This window comes from Rhinatrema bivittatum, chromosome 15 (genome assembly GCF_901001135.1).
Source record: "Rhinatrema bivittatum chromosome 15, aRhiBiv1.1, whole genome shotgun sequence".
NCBI classification, from domain to species: Eukaryota; Metazoa; Chordata; class Amphibia; order Gymnophiona; family Rhinatrematidae; genus Rhinatrema; species Rhinatrema bivittatum.
Window position 1 is genome coordinate 28,583,495 of NC_042629.1, and position 19,258 is coordinate 28,602,752.

At 44.1% G+C, this 19,258-nt stretch overlaps 2 protein-coding genes across 4 annotated transcripts in view; one reads left to right on the forward strand and one right to left on the reverse strand.

Annotated features, from left to right (window-relative positions):
* Positions 1-6,747, reverse strand: part of LOC115076799 (splicing factor U2AF 35 kDa subunit) — a 250,072-nt gene extending 243,325 nt beyond the window's left edge. For all 3 annotated transcript variants that reach the window (XM_029578698.1, XM_029578697.1, XM_029578695.1), the window contains exon 1: positions 6,545-6,747. In XM_029578698.1, the coding sequence (XP_029434558.1) occupies positions 6,545-6,588 (44 nt within the window). In that variant the 5' untranslated portion in view covers positions 6,589-6,747. The remainder of the gene's footprint in view (positions 1-6,544) is intronic.
* A 9-nt stretch (positions 6,748-6,756) lies between these two features.
* The window catches only part of LOC115076797 (cell surface glycoprotein CD200 receptor 1-A-like), a 126,632-nt gene continuing 114,130 nt past the window's right edge, over positions 6,757-19,258 (forward strand). Inside the window, exon 1 of the mRNA XM_029578687.1 lies at positions 6,757-6,863. Within this exon, the coding sequence (XP_029434547.1) occupies positions 6,803-6,863 (61 nt within the window). The 5' untranslated portion in view covers positions 6,757-6,802. The remainder of the gene's footprint in view (positions 6,864-19,258) is intronic.

Sequence of the window (19,258 nt, forward strand, 5' to 3'; positions counted from 1 at the left end):
AATAGGATTTTCCCATATCCTTGTTTTGTAATTCTTGAGGGATGTCATGGACGGGAATAGCTGCTGCTTAAGCCGGAGTGCGCTTTTCTGCAACAGGTCCAAGATATCTAGCATAGGAAAGGTCTTCCAATGAAGACAAGTGCTCTGAAGGCTCTAGCCCATTGACCCCTCATCATAGTCTGGAGGTAAAAGAACACTAATTCTGGATTCCAGTGATGAAGGAGGCAATTGAGGAGGGGTCCTCAGTAACTCAGAGGCATATACTCCTGGTGTATGTTACGTTTGGTTGCTTGCGGCCAGCTCTGTCTCACAGCAGGGATGCAGCTGTGCTCAACGAACACTGCTCTGCATGGCTCACACCACCACCATGCTCTGTCCTCCCTAGCTTCTCATAGGCACCATGCGCCCAATGTTAGTCCTCTTAAAGGACCGGTGGCGTGAAAGCATCCACGGTGCCCATCGATGACATCACTGATCCTCCGCCTTATAAGGTTCCTGCAGTGGATCATCAGATAGCTCAGCAACAGGTCTCCAGACATGCCTAGTGTCATCAGTGCATGTTGCCTTTGCTCTTGTGTTCCTGCATTCTCGTCTTGTTCCTGCTTTCCTAACTTCCTGCCTTCCTCTGTGTTTCAGTTGCCTCGTCTGTGCCCTGCCATACTCTCTCCCTTGTCCTTGTCTTTGTTTGTGTCTTGTCTCTCCTAGTCTTCCCTTGGCTTGACTTTCCAGACTCAGACTTCTGCTTGGACCTTGATTGCCACCTGGACTTGACCTTTGCCTTGGACCTGACCTTACCTTACCTTGTCTGCTACCTGCCCTGACCTCTGACCTGTCTTCAGTATCCTGGTTTGCCACCTGCCCTGACCTTCACCTGACCTTGGACTCTACGTTTGCCTGACCACCCTTGGGACCCACCTGACAGCTGCCAGAACCCAAAGGTTCAACCTGCAGGGGAGGTGACTGGTATAGGCAAAGCTCCAGCCTGCCCACTGCTGACGTGTTTGCCAGCTATCAGCATGGGCGCAGAGTGTTCAATAACAGACAGAGCTGTGTCATCAACTTCTGAATGCGTGCTTCCGGCAGAAAAACCTTGCCCTGCCTTGGGTCAAACCGAACCCCTAGGTATTCCAACATATGAGCAGGCTGAAGACTGCTCTTGGAAAGGTTCACCACTCAGCCGAGCTCCTGCAACAGGGAGATCACCTTGCGGGTCACTCTGCCACTCTCTTCCAGCAACTTGGCTCGAATCAGCCAGTCGTCCAAATATGGGTGCACAAGGATCCCATCTTTTCTCAATTCTGCTGCCACTACCACCATTACCTTGGAAAAGGTCCTTGGGGTGGTGGCCAGACTAATCAGCAGGGCCCGAAACTGAAGATGGTATCCCAGAACTGCAAACCGCAGAAAGCACTGATGCTCTAGTCAGATGGGAATATGGAGATATGCCTCGGACAGATCCGAAGAAGTCGGAAATTCCCCCCATTGTATGGCCATTACTACCAAGCACAATGTTTCCATGCGAAAATGCATCACCCATAGATGAGGATTGACGCTTTAAGATCCAAAATGAGACTAAATGAGCCCTCTTTCTTGTGCACAATGAAATAAATGGAAGATCAACCCATATTTTCTTGAGATGTGGGCACTAGAACCACAGCCCTCAGACTGAGGAGCCTTGCCAATGTAGTTTCCACTGCCTGCTTCTTCTGTGGTAAGTAGCAGGGAAACACCATGAACCCGAGGAACACTGCGAAACTCCAGCACATCTCTTTCTCATATCTCCTCCAGAATCCACTGATCTCGACCCACCTCTGACAGGAGAGAGAGAGAGGAGCCCCCCTATCTCCTGTTCCCAGGGGTGGGTCGGCAAACCTTCATTGGGAGGGTTGGGAGATTCCAATACCCGATCCCACACCCCTTTTTGGCTATCGGAGATAAAAGGACTGAGACCTACCAAAAGGTTGAGGTCTCTGAAGGGTCGTTCCTCTATAGGGACGAAAATGCCTGGATCCTCTAGTACGACCTCTCATGTCAAAAGAGCATGTAATATGCTTCTTATGCTATGGCAAACGAGGATCCAGAGATTTGCCCACTTACTGGTCAGCTTTTCCAACTCACTCCCAAATAATAGCGAGCCTTTAAAGGGCAATTTGGTAAGATTAGCCTTGGACATCGCATCGCCCGACCAATCTCTCAGCTATAACCGATGCCTGGCCACTATTATGGAAACCACTCCTCTGGCTGAAAAGCTGATCAAATCACAGCCCGCATCTACCAAAAAAGCAGCAGCTGGCTCCATAAATGCCCTGGATCATCGACCTCCTAGGAAAGAAACAAACTAAATCGAGTCACCATGGAACAACAAGAAGCGATCTACAAGGTCATTGCCACTGCAAACGCTTGCTTAAGGATAATCTCAATCCTTCTGTCATGAGCATCCTTCAAGGCCGCTCCTCCTTTCACAGGAATAATGGTCCACTTGGAGACTGCACACGCAAGTACATCTATCTTCGGAAAACATAAATGCTCTCTTACCACTGGATCCAGAGGATACAGGCCTTCCAAAACCCAAACCTCTTTGAAATTAACCTCTTGGGCGCCCCACTCAAGTTCAATTAATTCTTGAATGGCTTCCATCACAGGGAAAAAAGAACAGGCCTTAAGCAAGGAAACCAAAATGGACTTTTTCTTCAGCTCAGTCACAGCATCTGCCCCAGGAACTCCGAGCATTGTCAAGGTCTAGGAAATCAGAGCTGGCAGCTCATCTTTATGAAAGAACCGAAGCATAGTTCTATACAGTTCTAATCCTGGAGGAATTTCACCATCCTCAAGGGAGTCAGAATCAGCGTTATCAACCGTGCCATCCAGACCTCTATCAGGAAGCCCTGCTGCTGCTCTAGCAGTACGCCAGCACTTAACAGTAGGTCCCGGCAAGGTTCCTACCTACGACTCTGCTCCAGGAGTACTAGAGAGGTCTGAAGATTGCATCTGGAGAAAGGACTGCAATCCCTGGAAAAACTCTACCCACAAAAAGGTAGAAGCATTCAATCCAGGAGGTACTTGAGGCGTACTCACTGAGCTACCGTCCCGTGCTGAGGAACCAGTTAGGGGAGTTCCAAAATCAGGCGCCCCATCTGAGCCGCCTGCACCCAGGCCTATATCCGGTGGAAGGCAATTCTCCTTGAGCCTCTAAACAGCACTGACACAAGTTAGCAGGCACTCCTGGCTGAGATGCACGAATATGACAGGCAATGCAAAGCGAAAGGAGCTTAGGTTTCTTAGGCATAGGTGCCATTATGGACGACAATGCGCTTGAGCAGCGGTCGGAGGCATGCATCTAGCTTTCAGGTTTTTTTTGTATGTCCAAAAATACTAGGTGTCCAATCTAGGCATCCAAAACTTAGGCATCCCAAAACTAAGCGTCATGAAACAATTTAAGCGCACAATAAAATTTGTGCACAGGTAAGCATGCGGCCACTTAAGGCACCGCTTAACTTAGATGCACATAATACAAGGCCTGAGACGCACAACCTGGACACACACGCTGAACTGATAATCCTGTAGAAAGCAGCCTAAGAAAGCAAGTGAAATGCCGTTGTGGCCTACCATGTGGTGCGCAGCGAAAAAGCCTCAGAGCATGGCTTAGCCTACAGAAGCAGCTCAACCCGCCAGGCTGCCCAGGTCCCTGTCATGGAGCAGGATGAACGGCGGAACGGCATGCCAAGCATAGAGTCCGAGAAAAAAAGAGGAAGCCCTACACTACAAAAGCCTTCTTTTACTTCTGGGTGTGTATATGTATTTATGTATATATATATACATATATACACACACATATACATATATATATATATATATATATATATATATACCCACATTGGAGTTCATGCACACACTCTGTAGAGCAAAAGCTTTCCTAGCTGAGAGGTCTGTTCATTGCTGCCGGATGTCATGACCTACGTGTCATAGCTAATTCAGCCCTGCTTAACAATGGAAAAGTTACTACATGAAATGCACAGGCTAACAGCAATATCCTCCCAATTCACTGCTACATACTCATTCCATTGGTTCCCCATATATCTCTCTGCTTAGGGGGAGAATACACAAGGGATGGAGAATGCAGGGGGAAGGATACAAAGGGGTGGTGGAGAATGAGCATGTGGGGGGGGGGGGGGGGGGGAAGGTACACAGAGGTGGTGAAAGAATGTGGGGCTGAAAGGTACATCACTCTCCACCCCAACCCCCATAACCTTTCCCACCACATGCTCATCCTCCACCCACCGTGTATCCTTCCCCCCCACGTTCATTCTCCACCCTCATGTGTATCCACCCCCTGCATGCTATGTGTTTCCTCCCACATGCTCCCCATGTGTATCCTTCCTCTCCCCCACATGCTCATTCTCCACAAACCTACTTCATTCTGCATACCGTCTCTCCTTCACCCATGTATGCTCATTCTCCCCACGCCCAACCTTATTCTTCTTCCCCCTGCAAGCTCGTTCTCCACATTCCCATGTATCCTCACCCACACGCTCATTCTCGATTCCCCCCCATGTTTATTTGCCACTCTTGTGTATCCTCCCCCGCATGTTAATTTTTCACACTCATATGTAGCCTTCTCTCCCCCCTCAGGTTCATTTTTCACACATGTATCCTTCTCTCTCCCCCATATACTCCCCATGTGCATCCTCCAACCAACATGCTCATTCTCCAGACCCCACATCTATTCTCCCCCTGCATACTCATTCTTCATACCCAGTTTCTCCTTCCCCCATGCATGCTCATTCACCCCATCCCATTTATTCTCCACAAACCCCCATGTCTCTCCTTCCCCTGCAAGCTCATTCTCCACACACTTCCCTTTATCCTGCCCCAGCACACATACATTCTCCATCTCCCACCCCCATATATTTTTCCTGCATTCTCATTAACTCCCCATCCCTGTGTATCTTTCCCACCTCATTCTCATTCACCACCTCCATGTATCCTCCCCCTCCCCGCATGCTCATTCTCCACACACGTATATCCTTCCCCCATGCTAACTCCATATTCATGTGTATCCTCCCCATCCTACATTTATTCTCCACACTCCTGTGTATCCTCCCTCCCCAACATGCTCATTCTGACTTCACATCTATTCTTCCCCCATGCATGCTCATTCTCCCCACCCCCATTTATTCACCATAAATCCCATCTATCCTTCCCCTGCACACTTGCTCTCCACACCCCAGTACACTCATTCTTCTCCATCCTTCCCTGTATCCAGCCCTCACATATGCCCATTCTCCATCTCCCACCCCATATATTCTTAACTCCCCATTCTGATGTACCTTTCAGCCCCACATTCTTTCACCACCTCCGTGTATCTTCCCCCCCCCCCCACACATGCTCATTCTCCACCACCCCTTTGTATCCTTCCCCCTGCATTCTCCATCCCTTGTGTATTCTCCCCCTGCAGCTCACTCTCCACGCAACTGTCTCCTTCTGCCCCCACTCACATGCTCACTTTCTCCACTCTCTCCATGTGTATCCTCCTCCTCCCACATACTCACTCCCCATGTGTATCCTTCTTCCCCCCCCTCCGCATGCTTACTCTCCACTCTCCCCATGTGTATCCTTCTCCCCCGGCACGCTCACTCTCCACACTCATGGGTATCCTCCTCCCGCACGCTCACTCTCCACATATCCTTCTCTCCCCCCCCCCCCCCCCCCCCACTCACTCTCCATACTCATGGGTATTCTTCTCCCGCCCCCCCCCTTCATGGGTATTCTCCTCCCCCTCCTGCAGGCTGACTCTCCACATATCCTCCCCCCCCCCCCATGGGTATCCTCCTCCCCCTCCTGCATGCTCACTCTCCACACTCATGGGTATCCTTCCTCCCTACATGCTTACACATGTGGATCCTTCCCTCCACCTGCATGTTCCCTATTTGTTCTCTTCCCTCACATGCTCCCCATGCGTATCTCCTCTACATAATCATTCTCCACACCCCGTCTCTCCTTCCTCCCCCTGTATGCTCATTCTTTCCACACCCACCCTTATTCTCCACACACCCGAAAGCCTCTCATTCCCCCTGCATGATCGCAAACATCCCTGAATGCTCGTTCTCTACATACCTCCCTATATCCTGTCCCAGTATACATTCATTCTTTGTCTCCCACTCCCGTATATCCTTTCCCCCCTGCATTTTCATTCTTAAGTCCCCATCCCCGTGTATCCTTTCCCCCCTGCATTTTCATTCTCTACTCATTCTCTCATTCTTCTTCTCCTCCCCCCGTAGATCTTTTCCTACTACGTTCTATCCCCTTCAGTGTTTCTTACTCCCTTCAGGCACTATAACTCCCTCCCCTTCTCTTTTACAGCAGTGTATTTTTTCTGTTCCCTCCTTCCCGCGCTCCCTCTCCTATGCAATAAGTGAATGGGGCTTTCTTGCAGAGCGCGAGCTTTTACAGAGCTTGCTCTCGCCTGCATCCCTCACTTCTCTCTTGTCGTGTACCGATTTACTCAATTTCCCGCTTCAAGAACCCGCGTTTCTCCTACACTCACTTGTCTTTCTCCGTGCCGAAGATGGAGGCCAAATATTCCGCCATCTTCCGCGCCGGCCCCAGAGAGTAGGCCACACACTGCAGGCGTCATCCACATTACACGGGAAACGTCATCAATAGGCGCCGCCGCTAAGGCTGAACTTCGCTGCCCAGAAGGGCTGGGGTAGCTGTTACCATGAGAACCGCGGCCTGTTAGGGCTGAACGCTCAGTGATCTGTGGAGATTGAGTGGCAGAAGGGGAGAAAGAGGAAGGACGCGCATGTCAGAAAGGAAGGAAATGGATTATACAGAGAGAAATAGGGAGTATGAAAAAAGGAAAGGTGAGACTCGGACATACGAAGGAAAAAAAAGATAAATGTTCGATTCTTAAGTAGGATAAAAGCAAAATGAAAGCTATTGGAATTCCGGAAGTTATTTAAAAAAAATACAAAAAAGGAAGATATCGGATATACTGTTAAAATGGCACAAGAAAGCACATTGCAGCTGGCATGGCAAAATCGAGTCCGAGTCCCAATACAGTGAGGTGAATCAAAGGCAGGAGTTGATTTAGGCTGTAACACTAGAAATGTCATTGGAGGAAGTCCAAAAAGAATACATATGTGAAATAAAGGAGGTCCTTATTGAGAGAGAGAAGATCAAGTACTAAACGGTGTAATCAGAGTCCAAGAAAATGTGGCAGAAACATATAAGAACATGTCAGAATGCCGGGCTGATGGACCTGGCCAAATCAGGTCAAATACCTAGCAACATTTCAAACAGTAAATAGATCCCATGCTGCTATTATGTAGTCATAAGTAGTGGCTATTTCTTAAATCTATTTGGTTAATAACAGTTTATTGACTTCTCCAAGATTTTGTCCAAACCATTTTTAAATCCAGCTACACTAACTGCCTTAACCACATTCTCCAGTAATAAATTCCAGAGCTTAATTGAGCATTGAGTGAAAAATAATTTTCTCCACTTTGTTTTGAATGTGCTACTTACTAACTTCATGGAGTACCCACTAGTCTTTGTATTTTTTAAATTAATATTTTTATTTAATTTTTACAACATATATTGATAATATCCATAAGGCAAGCATATTGGAATATCAAGCAAACCTAATACTTAATACCAGTATTATTCAATAGGATATTCCAATAAACTGGTCCCCAACAGACATCTGGGAAACATAAAAAGCAAAATCAAAAAGGTAGCAGAGTCAGAAAAAATGTAATTAAATACAGTGATAGAATAAATGACTTAATACCAGTTATTCCTTGAATTTGATAGTCATAATACATTTCTTATCAAACCCTTTAATCACAAGAAATGTCTCAAGGTGAGTGGGATCTTGAAATATATATAAACTTCTTTTTCTGATATGTGACCAGACACTTGTAGGGGAATTTAAGGAAAAATACTGCCCCCAGGGATACAGCTCTTGATTAAATAGTAAAAATTATTTCCTCTTTGATTAGGTACTTCTAGCAACATCAGGAAATATTTGAATTTTTTTACCACAAAAAAGGAAATCCGTTTTCTTAAAATATTTTTGAAGCACCACATTTTTACCTTGTTCACTACAAAAGGATACCAAGAATGTGGCCCTAGTGGGTATATCATCAATAGAAGCCTCCAAAAAAGAAGTCAAATTAGGACTATCTCCTTGCAAGACATCCAGTTCATCCTCATGTCCCTCCCGCCTCGTCCTAAAACATGGAATATAATACATTTTAGAAATTAACATTTCTTTATCCAAAGAAATAGATAATACTTCACCAATATATTTTTAAACAATTCAGTTGCTGATAACAACCTCGTAATTGAAAAATTAAAAAATCGAAGATTTTTTATTCGCATCTCATTTTCCAAATTTTCAAGCTGTTTTCGTAACATTAAACTGTCTTTTATTTAGGAAGTATTTGATAACTGTACTGAAGCAATTTGAGAGGTTAAAGATGATGAAGTAGATTCTAGATTAGCTAGATGCATTCCATGATTTTCAAGAACAGTCTTAGTTTTAACTGAGAAGTTTCCAAACTGAGACATTGAATGAGATAGTAGCTTCTCCATATTTATGACTGCCCTCCATACATTGGCAAGAGTCACATTTTTCGGATCAGCAAGCTCAGAACTTAAACTTTCTGAATGAAACACTCCTACAGAAGCTAGGCCTATTAGGTCGGATTTATTTACTAAAGTCAAAAAACTGACTTTGGGAGAACCCGGAGTAGTACAAGGTAACTGGTGTTGGCCTGGACTCTTTGAAGACCCGGACGAAAAGGACATATCAGGGATCGAATTAAGCATAGATTGACTCACCCTGCGCACCAAGTTTGTGTCCACTGAACCTTTCACCAAAGTCGAACCCAGCGTTGATGTCAAAACCTTGGTTTTCATTTTCCTACCCATAAATCATCCAAACAAATAGCTGCCCAAAAGCACGATAAGGGGTGCATCCCTTTGGTGCATGGCTTTGGCAGTGCATCAGCGGCTGCATGCCGCAGCCTCATAATCTTTACCTGCTCCTCAGGCACCAGCTGATGACACCAGGCTCAGGGAGGCACCACAACACTGCAGGCCAAAATGAATCAGGCCTTCAAATTGCAGTCCTCAAGCCAGTCCTGGAGCAAGAGGGGGATCTCTCTGAAATGTTCCCACAGCGCGCTGCAGCCTCATGACTTTTACCAGCTCCTCAGGCACCAGATGATGATGTCACCAGGCTTGGGGAGGCACCACGACATCACAAACCCAGATGAATCAGGGCTTCAAATCGCAGTCCTTGAGCCTGACCCTCCAGGAACATGAGGGAGATCTCTCTGAGGTGTTCCCCGTCTTTTTGTACTTTATGAAAGAGTAAGTTATTGATTTATATTTACCTATTCGATTCGACTCATGATTTTAAAAACGTCTATCCTATCCTCCCCTCCCCACCAGACATCTCTTCTCCAAGCTGAACAGACCCAACTTCTTTAGCTTTTCTATCCCCTTTATCATTTTGGTACTGCACACAGTACTCATGGATGGTAACTTTCAAACTGGCATGTGGTCACACATATATACGTCTGCATCGGCACATGCACCCAGATATGCAGCAGTTTTATACCATGCGTGCACATTAATAAAATAGCCCCGGCGCGCATATCTGTGCACAGCCGCGTAAAGTCAGATTTGAGCCGTGCAAGTGGGGGAATTTTATAACAGGCTTGTGTCCATATCATGACCAGTTTAACCAGTTTGTCCACCAGTTTGCCCAGTCTACATCTAGGTCTTCCAAACCCCCCTGGTTCTTTAGCTTACACTCCCACAAGTTACCCCAGACCCTTTAAACCCCTCACAGATGCCTGTATCTTTTGTTTTGTTTTGTTTTTTTTAACTTAAACCTCCTTAATAGCAGAGGTTGCCAGATGACTGGGACCTATTTCCATATGTGGTGGACGTGCCCTACGATTCGCCAGGGCGTATATTGAAACATGGCTTGGTCAACTATATTCTAGTGTCGGGTCAATTCAACCACATCATGTTTTATTAGGGGTCCCCCTATTTCCACACAAGACCTATGACAATACGTTGGTTAATTATATTTTTACAGCCACTAGAATTGCAATAGCAGGGAATTGGAAATTATCTTGCACTCCCACTATAGCTGAAATTCAGCACAAAGCGGGGAAAATGTATTTACTAGCGGATATTACGCACATAATCGAAAGACCCTTGGGAAATTTCATAGCATATGGAAGACTTATTGTTTTTGGAAAAATACGTTCAGCGAGGGTGAGTATAGTAAGTCCTAGCGGGCAACCTTAAGTAATTATACCCACCTTGATCTTGGGATTCTATGACAACTAACCACCTTCTTAGATACAATTTGATCCAGGGATTATGTAAGGAGGGGGGAGGGATCGGGGGGGTGGGGTGAGGTGGGAGGGTATTAAGGATTAAAGGGGAATAAACTCAAGACACAACAACAAACTCAGGACATGCCATCTGATGTACCAAACGGTCTTTATTATGGATTGATGATGTTGGAGGATGTCTGACTTATAATTATGTTCATGCTAGTTGTTACTGTTAAATGATTATTTGCTATTGTTATATGACCTTTGTGTTCTACCGTGTTTTGCAATAAAATAGTGAATAAAAAAAAAAAATTTCATCTGCCATTTGGATGCCAGTCTTTTAGTCTCACAAGATTCTCCTGCAATTTTTCACAATCCGCTTGTGTTTTATCAATTTGGAATAATTTTGTATAATCTGAAAATCTGATTGCTTCACTCTTTGTTCCCTTTTCCAGATCATTTATAAATATATTAAAAAGCACCTGGTCCAGCAGATTACTGAGGCACTCCACTGTTTACCCTTCTCCACTAAGAAAACTGCCCATTTAGTCCTACTCTTTGCTTCCTGTCTTTTAACCATTGTGCAATCCACAATAGGACATTGCCTCCTGTCCTGTGACTTTTTAATTTTCTTAGGAGTCTCTCATTGGTACTTTGTAAAACACCTTCTAAAAATCCAAATATGCTACATCCAGCTGCTCACCATTGTCCACATGTTTATTAACCCCTCCAAAAAATGTAGCAGATTGTTAAGGCAAGATTTCCCGTGTGTATATCCATGCTTGCTCTATCCCATTAAATGAATTAAACCATGTCTTTCTGTATGTTCTGTGATTTTGTTCTTCAGAATAATTTCCACAATTTTTCCCAGCACAGAAATCAGAATCACCATTCTGTAGTTTCCCGGATCATCCCCGGAGCCCCTTTTAAAGATTGGAGTTACTCAGACACTGCAGACAATCATAGTGATAGGTTACAAATTACCAGTAACTGATCTGCAATTTCATTTTTATTTTATTTATTATTTTTATTTATTTATAGGCTTTTATAGACCGATATTCGTAAGAACATCATATCGGTTTACAATAAAACTTGAGAAACAGAATTACAATTAACAGGGAGAGGAAAACTGGGAGGGGGGGATCAAAAAGCAGAAAATAGAGAAACATTGTAGAGTTAAGAGATCTATATGCTATTAACAATAGGTCGAGTAGGGGAGATGTTAGGGGGGGGGAAATTTTGATTTCTTTAAGAGCTCTGGGGTGTATACCATCTGATCTGGGTGATTTGCTACTCTTTAGTTTGTCAATCTGTCTTATTTCGTCTTCCAGCTTAACAGTGAAATATATCAGTTCTTCTGAATCATCACCATTGAAAATAGTTTCCAGCATAGGTACCTCCCCAACATCCTCTTCAGTAAACACTGAAGCAAAGAATTCATTCCGTCATCCTTACGTGCCCCTTTAATCCCTTGATCATCTAACAGTCCACCAATTTCCTCACAGGCTTCCTGCTTCAAATATATTTTTTAAAGTTTTGATTATGAGTTTTTGCTTCTTAAGGCGATCTTCTTTTCAAATTCTCTTTAAGCCCATCTTATCAATGTTTTGCTTGCTTTTTTCTTTTTCTCTCAGATGGATTCCTTTTCCAGTTTTTGAAAGAAGTTCTTTTTTGCTAAAATATCCTCTTTCACCTCACCTTTTAACCGATGTATGTTACGTTTCGCGGCTCGCAGGGCATATGATCAAGCTGCAACACTCACCTAATATTGCCGACCAGCCATGTGGCAGAATGCCGCCGTCCAAATACTTCACGGTAAGATGCCGCTGCTCCTGCCTCCTTCCAATGTTCCCTAGGTGCGTGTGTGCACCAGACATAAAGGGCCCATGGTAGGAAAATGCTCACAGCACCCACTGATGACATCTGCCTCACACTCACTTTCTGCCTCAGCAATGGGTCACCTGCATGCTGTGTAGCATGAGTTGCTGCTTGTTCTGTGTTCCTTATTCTGAGTCTGCCTTCCTGATTCTGATCCTGAGCCTGCCCTCCTGATCTCCAAGCCCAGCCTGCCTCATTACTCCTGCCCTACCAGCCTCATCCTTCCAGCCCTGCTGCCTCTATCCTTCTGTCTCTTCCTTGCCTGTCCTTGGACTGACTACTGGATTTGACCCTAGCCTGAACACGGACCATTCTTGCCAGCCCCTGCCACTGCCTTATCCTGAATTCTGACCATACTTGCCTGTCGCCCACCTCTGACCTTAGCCTGGACCTTGACCATTCTCAACTGCTGCCTGCTTCTCACCCTAGCCTCGATAGGGACCTACACCCTTTCTAACTCTTGAGAGAGTTAGGGACCTGCCAGCCCCCAAAACCTGAGGGCTCAACCCAAGGGGAAAGGGGCTGGTATAGGTGATGCTCATGTCCAGTCCCCTACCAGCCTAGTCCCACCAGCTGTCGGTGAGGACCTACAGGGCCTTCCCTGTAGGTTGAGCCAACGTCACCACAGCAACAAGGGTCCACAAACCTTACATGCTGGTAGTTGTTTGGCCTTCCTTTCAATATTTTTAATGTATGGAATACTGTTAGCATTTCATTGTCCATCTGTTTATTTTGGCCAGGTGGACGGTAGTATATCCCCACCGCTACATTTTTCCCCATCACACATGGTACTTTCATCCATAAGGATTCTGTTGTGCATTTAGTCTCCTGCAGGATCTTTATCCTGATGGACTCTATGCCATCCGTAACATAAAGTACCACCAGGTTGATCCACCCTTTCATTGTGAAATAATTTGTACCCTAGTATAGCAGTGTCCCATTGGTTATCCTCCTTCCACCAGGTCTCTGTGATGCCAGTTATGTCTACCTCTTCATTCAGTGCTATACATTCTAACTCTCCCACCTTACATTTTAGACCTCTGGCATTAGCATAGAGACATTTCAAAATATGTTTTTAATTGGTATTAACAATCTGCTTATCACTTGATAGGGGTATTTAACTCAGGTTGTTCTTTACTTATAGGCACGTTGCTTTTATTGGAATCTATCAGGATGCCCTAACTCCATTACTATTTTAGTACCCTTTGAAGATACCTCATTCCGAACCATGCACGGCTGAGCGACTGTTGGCTTTCCCCCATGTTCTAGTTTAAAAGCTGATCTAGAGATCAAATGATGCCATGAGCTGCTCAGGCATGAAAAAGAGTAGCTCTGGGTGCCACCTCCACTAACCTGTTGATTTTTTAATTTTGTCAGATCACTAGTCTGCCAGAAAAACATGATAGCAGTTGGAGATCTGTGATCCTTCTTTTGAAAGTAAAACTGAAGGTTTTATGGTTGCGAAAAATGCCAAAAGGGACAATGACAGCAACAGGTCTCCAGACATGCCTAGTGTCATCAGAGCATGTTGCCTTTGCTCTTGTGTTCCTGCATTCTCGTCTTGTTCCTGCTTTCCTAACTTCCTGCCTTCCTCTGTGTTTCAGTTGCCTCGTCTGTGCCCTGCCATACTCTCTCCCTTGTCCTTGTCTTTGTTTGTGTCTTGTCTCTCCTAGTCTTCCCTTGGCTTGACTTTCCAGACTCAGACTTCTGCTTGGACCTTGATTGCCACCTGGACTTGACCTTTGCCTTGGACCTGACCTTACCTTACCTTGTCTGCTACCTGCCCTGACCTCTGACCTGTCTTCAGTATCCTGGTTTGCCACCTGCCCTGACCTTCACCTGGCCTTGGACTCTACATTTGCCTGACCACCCTTGGGACCCACCTAAGTCCTGACAGCTGCCAGAATCCAAAGGTTCAACCTGCAAGGGAAGTGACTGGTATAGGCAAAGCTCCAGCCTGCCCACTGCTGACGTGTTTGCCAGCTATCAGCATGGGCGCAGAGTGTTCAATAACAGACAGAGCTGTGTCATCAACTTCTGAATGCGTGCTTCGGGCAGAAAAACCTTGCCCTGCTTTGTTTCAAACCGAACCCCTAGGTATTCCAACATATGAGCAGGCTGAAGACTGCTCTTGGAAAGGTTCACCACTCAGCCGAGTTCCTGCAACAGGGAGATCACCTTGCGGGTCACTCTGCCACTCTCTTCCAGCAACTTGGCTCGAATCAGCCAGTCATCCAAATATGGGTGCACAAGGATCCCATCTTTTCTCAATTCTGCTGCCACTACCTTGAGTCCTACTGCACTACCTAGCTGTCCATGGGCACGCTTGTCTACTATCTCTCCAGGAGACCCTGCGAGACCCACATAAGTCCAAGGGGCCCAGGTCCCTACGGGCTCCCAGTGGTGAAGCTCATTCTAGCCTCTGACTCCTCCAGTGCTTCACCCCCTGGGGGCAAGTGCTTCCTGGTCCCTACCAGGGAGCCGTTCTCCACTGCTCCAGGACAACGGTCCACCCCCCCCGAGCGCAACATTTGTAACAAGAAACAAGCAAAATCAGCTCTGCTAGTCCTTACAGTTCAAAAAACAAGTTTAGTAGTACAACTTACAGTTCTGCATTATTCTCTTTCTCTAGGCTTCCTTCTCTCCTCTGGATCACCTATTCTGTCTTAGGCCTGGCTAGTTATAGTCCTTTCCTAGGTACTTCCACCCAGGATCAAGATTTCTTGTTGTATTAGGTTTAAGGTAGACTGGCCAGTTCTCTGGAGCCAGTCTTTTATAAGGTATTCTGGGGTTTTCTCCTGTATACTCTTTCACAAACGTATTCAAAGACTGAAAAACATATATTATCAATTAAAAAAATAGAATAAAATAAGAGAGAATTAAATAACAGTATTAAAACATTAAAAACCAAAAGCATAAATTATCAATAAAAACATAAAACAGAATGAAACAAAATAAAAGAATCTCAATGGATTCTGCTGCAGTCCTGATGCTACTCATACTGCCACCATCTTGGTACTATTCACAGGCCAGTCTAAACAAGTGAGTTTTGAGAACAGTTTTAAATGATTTAGGGAAAGACATGGTCTATAATTTTAGCGGAAGATGATTCCAAAACTTGGGTGCCAAAAATGTTCTTTCTCTTGTCTCATCCAAGTACGCCATTTTGGTTGATGGCACATCCAACAGCCCTCTGCCAGCAGACTGCAATGTATGGGTCAGAGTATGTATATGTAAAAGTGTAAAAGCCCATGGAAAGGTATAAAATGTAAGTAAATTAAAGATTAACCATTTACTAAACCCCAAGTAGAGGCCATATGAACTCCTCACCCAGAATCCTTTTCTGTGAACTTCTCAATAATATAGGGCTTCAGTTGAGAGGCTTGTCACACAATGTAGATAAGTTGGTGTTGTGAATGGGTGATTGTGAGGGCCATGGTGAGACTCACTGTCTTCCTCTCGCATGGACTGTCTCCATGTGTCCTCCATCCCTCCCATGCTCTCTTCCACCACTGTATTCCTTCTTTCCTCCCCAGTCCCCATCTTAGAGTCTCCTGCAGTGCCTGACCTCCCTAGGAGCCTCACATCTCTGATTTTCTAGGGTCAAGATCTTCTGTGTTGGTGGGGCCTATCCTCACTACTAGCAGCACAGCTCCTGTCCTCTGGCATTGTAATCTTCTCCATTGATGGATCCTCACCTCTCCTTCAGCTCTGCTGCTGTCTGCATGACCTCCACAGGCCCACCCACCAGCTCCCATGTTACAGCTGCATGAGAGGTGGGTGCTGTCCATAATTTATTTATTTATGTATTTATTAGTCTTATATTATGCAATTCCAGTACAAGTTCAATGCAGTTACAAATGTAAACATACATAATAAAACAGTATCTAAAATAATATTAAACATTAAAATCCTAACATAACTATCAAAACATATAAACAGCAGAATGGAAAAATGCACGCACAGAGTACCTGTGGTTATCTGAAAGCCTGGACAATAATGCTTTCATCTTTTTTCCAAAATCTTAAGTGGTCTGCCTCCATCTGCACATCTAACGGTAAACTGCTCCATAAAACAGGAGCAGCCAATGAAAAGGCTCTTTTTTTTAGTAATCTGAAGAGAATAAGCCTTACAATTTGGCACGTCAAGCAATTTTTGGGACAATGAATGAAGCAGCCGTGCAGGGACATATCAATGCAATGTAAGCAATGGGTTTCCTGAAATATAGCTTTATGCATGATGGAAAAAATGTTAAACTGTACCCACTCTGCAATCGGCAACCAATGTAAACTTTCATGTATATTTTGTAATATTACTTTTGTCATCTGTTATTTGTCCTATTATTATATCATATTATTTATCATATTTCATTCAACTGTTCCTCTTACCATGGTTTACCCTATATATATTATTATATATCTTATATATTTTATCTCATATATATTATTAAGAACATAAGAAAATGCCATACTAGGTCAGACCAAGGGTCCATCAAGCCCAGCATCCTGTTTCCAACAGTGGCCAATCCAGGCCATAAGAACCTGGCAAGTACCCAAAAACTAAGTCTATTCCATGTTACCATTGCTAATGGCAGAGGGAATTCTCTAAATGAACTTAATAGCAGGTAATGGACTTCTCCTCCAAGAACTTATCCAATCCTTTTTTAAACACAGCTATACTAACTGCACTAACCACATCCTCTGGCAACAAATTCCAGAGTTTAATTGTGTGTTGAGTAAAAAAGAACTTTCTCCGATTAGTTTTAAATGTGCCCCATGCTAACTTCATGGAGTGCCCCCTAGTCTTTCTATTATCTGAAAAAGTAAATAACCGATTTACATCTACCCGTTCTAGACCTCTCATAATTTTAAACATCTCTATCATATCCCCCCTCAGCCGTCTCTTCTCCAAGCTGAAAAGTCCTAACCTCTTTAGTCTTTCCTCATAGGAGAGCTGTTCCATTCCCCTTATCATTTTGGTAGCCCTTCTCTGTACCTTCTCCATTGCAATTATATCTTTTTTGAGATGCGGAGACCAGAATTGTACACAGTATTCAAGGTATGGTCTCACCATGGAGCGATACAGAGGCATTATGACATTTTCCGTTTTATTCACCATTCCTTTTCTAATAATTCCCAACATTCTGTTTGCTTTTTTGACTGCCGCAGCACACTGAACCGACGATTTCAATGTGTTATCCACTATGACGCCTAGATCTCTTTCTTGGGTTGTAGCACCTAATATGGAACCCAACATTGTGTAATTATAGCATGGGTTATTTTTCCCTATATACATCACCTTGCACTTATCCACATTAAATTTCATCTGCCATTTGGATGCCCAGTTTTCCAGTCTCACAAGGTCTTCCTGCAATTTATTACAATCTGCTTGTGATTTAACCACTCTGAACAATTTTGTGTCATCTGCAAATGTGATTATCTCACTCGTCGTATTTCTTTACAGATCATTTATAAATATATTGAAAAGTAAGGGTCCTAATACAGATCCCTGAGGCACTCCACTGTCCACTCCCTTCCACTGAGAAAATTGTCCATTTAATCCTACTCTCTGTTTCCTGTCTTTTAGCCAGTTTGCAATCCACGAAAGGACATCGCCACCTATCCCATGACTTTTTACTTTTCCTAGAAGCCTCTCATGAGGAATTTTGTCAAACACCTTCTGAAAATCCAAGTATACTATATCTACCGGTTCACCTTTATCCACATGTTTATTAACTCCTTCAAAAAAGTGAAGCAGATTTGTGAGGCAAGACTTGCCTTGGGTAAAGCCATGCTGACTTTGTTCCATTAAACCATGTCTTTCTATATGTTCTGTGATTTTGATGTTTAGAACACTTTCACTATTTTTCCTGGCACTGAAGTCAGGCTAACCAGTCTGTAGTTTCCCGGATCGCCCCTGGAGCCCTTTTTAAATATTGGGGTTACATTTGCTATCCTCCAGTCTTCAGGTACAATGGATGATTTTAATGATAGGTTACAAATTTTTACTAATAGGTCTGAAATTGCATTTTTTAGTTCCTTCAGAACTCTGGGGTGTATACCATCCGGTCCAAGTGATTTACTACTCTTCAGTTTGTCAATCAGGCCTACCACATCTTCTAGGTTCACCGTGATTTGATTCAGTCCATCTGAATCATTACCCATGAAAACCTTTACGGGTACCTCCCCAACATCCTCTTCAGTAAACACCGAAGCAAAGAAATCATTTAATCTTACCGCGATGGCCTTATCTTCTCTAAGTGACCCTTTAACCCCTCGATCATCTAACGGTCCAACTGACTCCCTCACAGGCTTTCTGCTTCGGATATATTTAAAAATGTTTTTACTATGAGGTTTTGCCACTACAGCCAACTTCTTTTCAAATTCTCTCTTAGCCTGTCTTATCAATGTCTTACATTTAACTTGCCAACGTTTATGCATTATCCTATTTTCTTCTGTTGGTTCCTTCTTCCAATTTTTGAATGAAGATCTTTTGGCTAAAATAGCTTCTTTCACCTCCCCTTTTAACCATGCCGGTAATCGTTTTGCCTTCTTTCCACCTTTCTTAATGTGTGGAATACATCTAGACTGTGCTTCTAGAATGGTATTTTTTAACAATGACCATGCCTCTTGGACATTTTTTACTTTTGTAGCTGCTCCTTTCAGTTTTTTTCTAACAATTTTTCTCATTTTATCAAAGTTTCCCTTTTGAAAGTTTAGCACGAGAGCCTTGGATTTGCACACTATTCCTCTTCCAGTCATTAAATCAAATTTGATCATATTATGATCACTATTGCCAAGTGGCCCCACCACCGTTACCTCTCTCACCAAGTCCTGTGCTCCACTGAGAATTAGATCTAAACTTGCTCCCTCTCTCGTCAGTTCCTGAACCAATTGCTCCATAAAGCTATCATTTATTCCATCCAAGAACGTTATCTCTCTAGCGTGTCCTGATGATACATTTACCCAGTCAATATTAGGTTAATTGAAGTCTCCCATTATTACTGCACTACCAAT